Source organism: Globicephala melas, chromosome X (genome assembly GCF_963455315.2).
Source record: "Globicephala melas chromosome X, mGloMel1.2, whole genome shotgun sequence".
Classification (NCBI taxonomy): Eukaryota; Metazoa; Chordata; class Mammalia; order Artiodactyla; family Delphinidae; genus Globicephala; species Globicephala melas.
The window spans coordinates 26,765,188-26,772,394 of NC_083335.1; the positions used below are offsets into that span (position 1 = coordinate 26,765,188).

Sequence of the window (7,207 nt, forward strand, 5' to 3'; positions counted from 1 at the left end):
CTATGTACCAAGCACTGTGCTAAGTGCTTTACAGATATCATCTCATTTTTGTCGTTTGAGGGAAATAACTCTTGTCATTGCCATTTTTAAGTTGAGATGACTGAGTCATGGAGGAAGTAAGTAACCTCTCCACAGTCAGAGATGGTAAGTGGAGGACAAGAATATGTATCCAGGTCTGTCTGATGCCAGAGACTGGCTTGAGGGATTCTTTGGAGAAGCTATAAGTCTGAGTATAGCACTGATCTTTTCCCCAGTTAATTTTAGGATATTTACGCATTCTACTGGTTTAAATTATGGGCTTCCTAATCATGACTCAGAAAGGGTCTCTTTACTCTCTCTCTCTTTTTTCCATTTGGCTGTGCCATGCGGCTTGTGGAATCTTAGTTCCCTGACCAGGGATTGAACCCGTACCCTTGGCAGTGAAAGCGCGGAGTCCTAACCACTGGACCGCCAGGGAATTCCCTTTACTTTCTCTTAGTATGCTATTAAATTGCTCCCCACTCCAAGAACTTCTGGGACACTTCTTATACCTCTCCTGGTTCTTTCTGTAGGTTCAAGCCATCTTTTGTATTTCGTTTTTGGAGATTTTATAAATTTATGGGTTTTAAGGTGTATGTTTTTAAGTGATTTGTTTCCTTCTAGAACTTACAAAGTATTTCACTTTAGTATTTGAGTGGAGCTTTCTTTTGTTCACCAAGTTCCATTCCCTTATTGTTTCATAGGAGGAAATACCAGTCTTTCCCCAAGAAAGCCAAGAGGATGAAGGAACATCTGTTATGTTCCCAGATAAATAGAAAGTAGTCAGCAAAACGCACACCATCTCTGACAATAAAACCACCAGAAGCACAGACCTACCCAAAAAATAAAAAGCCAGAGCTCCCTTAGTCTCATCTCAGATTGTAAAAGGGCCCAAATCATAGCAGGAAAACTGACCTTTCTAGACTTTCTCCTGAATGACTTCCCCATTCTGGTCATTTCCAAATAGGACTATTTATGTCACTTTGCCTTTGAAGACTTCTCTTTCCTTTTTATCCCAAGGCTGATAGAAGGAAGAGGAGATTTATAGGGTTTTGTTTTCACCCCTCAAAGTCATGCTCTTATTGGGTAGCTGGTGCCTCCTTGCTCACCTCCCCAGCGCTCACTTCTCTTGCCCCTTGCACTCATTTCCCCATGGCCAAGCAGTCCATATCCTGTAGGGTATAAAGCATCCGTTTCTACTTCTGGGAAATTCAACCCAGTGTAGCTTTGGGGTAAATCCCTTAAGGCTTCCAGCCATACTCCCCAGTCTGGCCTACTGGGCCAGACCCGCTATTTCACTCTAGCCATTTGGTGAATCGCCAAGTTTAGCTTAAAACAAAAGCCTCTGCAAAATGCGAGCACCTCTGTTTATGCTCTTTATTAAATCACATGAAGGTACTCTAGGTTTCGTCGTAGCCACTGAACAGGACCCATTATAAATCGGGCCCCTTGAATGAGAGAGTCGCGCTAGTCCGGGGGGAGGCGGTAGATGGCGTAGGTTGCTGAGAGCCTTAGGAGGCCGCCGCTGCTGCCGCCACTCAACTTTTTATTTCCCCTCTCCTGCTGAGGTTCTCCTTGCCTCTCCTCCTTTCTCTTGTTTCTGATCCCTCCCTTTTTCTTCCTCTTCCTTTTCTCTACTCTTCTCTCCGTCTCCCCTGGCTTTGCTTTCTGGGTCAGAAGCAGAGGGGGAATGCAAAGAACCAAGAGACCCTGGATTTCACCCTTGGGACACAGCATCTTTTGCTGGTACCCTTTATCACCCGGCCAGTTCCGGGGCTCTTTTTGGAGTCACTGCCTCCCAGTGCTTCCGAAGAGAGAAGCACACGTGACAGAAACGCACAAGGGTCTTGCGGACTGTGGGTCTGCATGGGGCAGGGAGGGGCAGGCTAAGGCGGGAGAGAGAGCCCGCTCCCTCCTCTGTAGCTCCACCGCCCTAGGCCACCCCAGCCTCTAAGCAGCAGCTCGGGAAGCTCTAGCTGACCAGGCCCAGCAGTAGGCTATTTAGATGCTTTTCATGCTTTTCATGCTTTGTGGTGCGAAAGGATTCAAAGCTCTGTTCTTCTGAGCTGCCTGTCCCTAGTCAAGTCGACTCTTAGGCAGGAACCAAAATGCGCCGGGCCAGCTCTCCAGCTGCAACAAAGCCAGATCTTTCCCAAGGTGCCTGCCTGTTGCTAGGAAACTATGCACTGGTACGGTGGGCGACCCCCCCCCCCCGCCCGCAACAAATCCCAAGGGTGTGTGTGGACTGCAGCCAGTTAGCTCCCTAGCTCTGCCAGGAGCCCTTTGAGTTTATCCCTAAGACTCCCAGCATCCTCAAAGGGAAGTGAGAAGCATCCCACCCCCTTCCCCCTTAATACTTTCCCAAACATGAAACTGAGAAGTGAAAACCCAAGGCCGTTGTACCACCCCCTCTTATTATCAAAGTGTACAACTGCCACCCACGGCAGCTGCTACCCACGGCAGCCTTTTACTGCCTCTCAGGACGGAACGGCCTTTAGCTCCACCTTCAGAAACTTGCCCCTCCCTTCTGTGGCTGGGCCACAGAGAACTGGCCTCCTGGCTCTCACTATCCTGGAACGGGATTTAGAAGGGCAGAGTGGCACATCCCCGGCCACAGAGATCTTGTCCCTGGTGGGTTTTTGCTCTCCTCTCTGGTTTAAGAGGACAGCGTTCTTAGTTGAGGAAAGCAACAGAAGAGGGGGGAGAGAGAGGAGAGGGTTGTGCAGGGCGGAGTGGAAAACTAGGAAATCACGATTCCAGTGTCTTAGAAAGCATATCTCCTCCTGGAGGGAGGAGAAATTTTGAGATTTTTGGAAGGAATCTGGCTTGTCTCGAGTCCACTGCCTCAAGTTCTTTTGTCTTTAAAGGCTTTCTATGACCCTGTCATTCCTTCTCTCAGATCGAAAGGATGGATGTGATGGGGAAGGAGGGGATGTTGGCCGCTACGGCCTCTTCTCAGTCCTGACATTATGTGGTGGGAGATGGAGATTTCAGTGTCTCAAGCAAGACCTAGAAAGCAGGACAACGCTTTCTAAGGAGTGCAGAGGTCAGGACTGGTGCTAAGGAGAATCAGCCAACTGGTCTCGGGCTCCAGATACCTCATGGCAAGGCTGACTCTAGATTGCTCTAGGCCTGAAAATGACGTGATCTACTTAGACTCCGGCCAGCTGAACAAAGAAAAGGCATTGACCTCCCCAGACAGCACTTGAACTCTTGAGAAATTTTTTGATTTAAGTGGGTCTTTTTTTTTTTTAATATAGCAGTTCCTCCTAGAGCTAAGGCACAACAGAAAATTGCAGTTCTGCAGCCCCGTTCGTTGGCTTACGTTTCCTCTTCCTGAGAGCCTAAAACTGGCCTCCTGCCTCTTGCCATCCCTATAGACCCCTCCAGCCTTCAGGCCTCAGCCATGCTCCACCACTGGAGCAAGGCAACAGTACCCACAAGATGTGACCGTAGTCTTTGAAAATAGATTTTATTTAAAAAAAAATCATACCAAGTTCATCTTCTATGCTCCTGAAGTTAGAGTACCTCCTACTTGCCAAGCACTGTTCTGAGTTCTGGGGGAGAGAGCAGTGAACAAAACAGGCCAACTCTCCTTGAGCAGGAAAATCATTAGGGTCAAGGGTATATACATGGGCCAGGGAAAGAGAAGTGGCAGATGACTCCTAACACTCCAGTTCACTGGGTATTTTTTTTTAACCCATATCTCGCTCCCTTCCCAAAGACTACAAAAGTTAGACAGCACAAAGTAAGAGTCCTCAGTGTCCTTGCAACCTGGTAGATCGCTCCTCACTCTTACCTTTGTGATTCTTACCTCCACGCCTTTGTTCCTCTTTGCCCTCCGACATACCCTGCACTTTGGGGTGGTGGGCTACAGTTAAGATGAAATAGAAATGGTTGGACTTCAAGTTAGAAGACCCCAGATCCAAGAAAGCCATTTAACCTCTCTGACCTTAGTTTTTTGGTTTTGTTTTGTTTTGGTCTGTGAGATGGGCTCTGTGATGATATATTTTTGTAGCAAAGACTTTCCCAGGTATTAATGGCTTAACCTCAAATATTCTTAAGGCCCAAACTACCTTTTTGAAGACTAGTTGGGATGCTGTTGCCATGGCTCAGGGGGTAGTTGTTGGAGGCTTGAGTTATAAACGTGGTAAAGGGAGTGATGGATTCCAGAGACGACACAGAAGTAGGAGCAACAGGGTTCGGTAACTGACTGAATGAGGGGTCCAAAGGGAGGGGTGGGGGAGGATTCCAAGGCCTCTCTGCGTGAGCTCTGCAGCCTGAGTGACTGAGAGAAGGTGGGACCAGCTCAGTTTCGTGCCCCTCATTAACCCTGCGAGGTTTAGGAACTCTTGGTTGTTCCAAACAGAAACACACTGGGTCCGTATTCATTTTAAAATAATGACTGACATTGGAGAAATGCAACCTCGCTGCCTAAACTGATGTTGTTCTATTTTGATTACACAGCATTCCAGTGTCTTTCCATCCTCCCCACCCTCTGGACTTTCTGATGAGCCCCAGTCTGCCTCTCCTTCGCCCAGCTACATGTGGTCCTCGAGTGCTCCACCCCGATACTCTCCACCCTACTATCCGCCTTTTGAAAAGCCACCCCCTTACAGCCCCTAAAGAGGAATGTCTGCTGGCTATTGAGATTATTGTGGCTTTTATATTTCTGCTTTAGTGGAAGTGTGTAGGGTACAAACTTTAAAGTGTGATTCTTATGCATAAAGTTTTGCAATGGCCTGCCAGGCTAAGGAAAGATAGGGAAGAAGCTTATTTGTTATCAGTGCAGAGCAGGGGTGGCTAGACTGAGCCCAGCACTTCCAAGAAGGGCAGCGCAAGGCTGGAGAGCCATCCCAGCAAGCAGCTTGTCTTGTTTGGACCTGCATTACCCTATGGCCCCGCCTCTGTGTGCAGCAGAAGTGTGGTTGCCATCTGCTTCACTTTGTGTAAATGGAGTGTTGTCCTCCGGCCGTTGGCAGATCGCCACCCTAGCACCTTGGTTGAAGCGCCTGGCTTATAGGCCCTGTCTTTCCCTACCACTAAAGTCAGTCCCTAAGGAAAATTTCCCAGATGATGGGGCTACACGGTAGTTCCAATGCAGAGAGTTCTAAGATTTTGTTTGCTTGTGTCTGGATGCTGAAAAAAGCTGCCCATGTCTCTTACTCCTTTCTTCTCTGTATTGTAAAAATGGCTATTGTGATCATTCAGCTCAGCTTTTGTGATTGGTACCTCCCAAAGGGAAAAGTGCAATAGTCCTTTGAGTAGTGGGGAACAGGATTGATTGTTCAAGAAGCACTGAAATACACAGAACATGTGAGATGTTTTAAGTGGATCTCAGTTATACATCGGGTAACTTAGGAGACAGCGGTTCTACTACATGTTGCATTTGCTGCAGGAGATACAAATCTTACGGTTAAAATTGAGTTCAAAAATGCTAGATTAGGTTCTTGGGTCGTGTTATGATTGTTACTAATCTTTGTGACTGTTTATCTTCAAATATTGTGCTTCAATCCCAGCAAACCGCACGTATCCTGCACCCCACCCCAAAAGAATCATCTGTATTTTAATGCCACTGCTCTTATTGGTCCTTTTTTCTGTTGAGACCAATCATGACAGTGTTCAAGGTTATGAAAGTGTTACAATGCCGCTTTGTCTGCAATACCTCAAATGTAGCCAACTTGACAAATTCTTAAGTGTTATCGTAGATTTAAAATCCATCTGGCACATTGTGGTAGGTATTTGTACAGTTCTTTTAATTATACATAGCTTTAAACCTCAATCTGATGAATTTAACACTTCGGCACCATGCCTTCATTTCAGAATGAACACTTTCATTGTGATCTTATGTTAACCTGAGAATCGATTGATTTAAAGGAAGATTGATAATCCTATACTTGTACAACATAAAAATACAGGGCTATAGGAGGGTACCTAATTAGACAGTTCTGCAAACACAGAACACATACAGGAAAAATTTCCAGCCAATTTCGCTACCTCCCAACTTCATGGATTAGAGGTAGCAGGCAAATGCTGGTGCTCCCATCTACCTTGTAGACACCCAGCCATCAAGAGTTACCAAGGTACAACCAGTGTGCTCATTGTTCACAGTAAATGTTTGCAAAACATTCAGTTTAACTTTCGGCATCACGACTGATGTCTCATCTGGATTTCAAATCTGAACAACTATAATCCTTTTGCGTTATATAAAGTTACTATTATTTTCTACAGTTCTGAGCATATTAAAATTCTATTGGATTTCAAAAAGGGACTAATAACCAATTGACTTACTATACAAATATCAACTTGTAATACTCAATGAAATTTCTTGCTGTTTACACTTTACATTTTGCTTTAGTGAACGTGTATGGGTATTTAATTTTTTTAAAGGCACCATTACATAGTATATCCTACATTTATCACATTTCTTAAAGTGTCAAGATTCTATGACTCATTTCTATGTATTTTTCTTACTTTACAAAGTAACTTGAAACAGTATAGATTTTGTAACACTTAATTTGAGCAGCTTCTTTTTTTAATCACATTGAACTATAAAAAGTGCATGTTACCTTAGAAAAGTTAATATTTGCTGCTTTACTCTTTTGCAAAAACATTTGCTGTAATGAAGGAATTTGTATTTCCAAAATGTACCTTGACTGCATTTTGTAATATTTACTGCTTTATTCCTAATTCTGCTTTAAAGTATTGAACTGGGCATGAAACATTAAAATATTAATCCAGAACCTGTATAACTAACTGGATGTTGCTTAAAATCTGTATCACTGCCATGTTGGAAACCCAGACTGCTTTTGTGATGTTTCAAATTAATAAAACTATCCTCCTCCTTATCAACTTACATGTGTCTTCATGGAATCAACAGAAGTATCACAAACACTCTAAAGCAACTGACAGCAGCTGACCCACTTTTGACTATTATGGTTCAAGATACAATGGGCATGTGATTAACCAACATATAAAACCTAATGGGAAATTCTGTCATGCCGTCATCAGAAATACAGTTCCAGTCTCCTGCTACAAAAACTGAAAAACAACAGAACATAAGCTATGTAATTTCTGAAAGAACATCTTGTAAAAAATGCACTCAAAAATCAGAATTAAAACATTTTATTTTTGCCATAAGAAGCTCTACGAACTAATATCAGGTAACGGTTAATGAAAAGTAGAACTT

The 7,207-nt window shown here is 44.3% G+C and overlaps 1 protein-coding gene across 2 annotated transcripts in view; it reads left to right on the plus strand.

Moving 5' to 3' along the window:
• Positions 1-6,854, plus strand: part of TMEM255A (transmembrane protein 255A) — a 47,438-nt gene extending 40,584 nt beyond the window's left edge. For both annotated transcript variants that reach the window (XM_030844902.2, XM_030844903.2), the window contains one exon: positions 4,486-6,854. In XM_030844902.2, the coding sequence (XP_030700762.1) occupies positions 4,486-4,644 (159 nt within the window). In that variant the 3' untranslated portion in view covers positions 4,645-6,854. The remainder of the gene's footprint in view (positions 1-4,485) is intronic.
• The last annotated feature ends 353 nt before the right edge of the window (positions 6,855-7,207 follow it).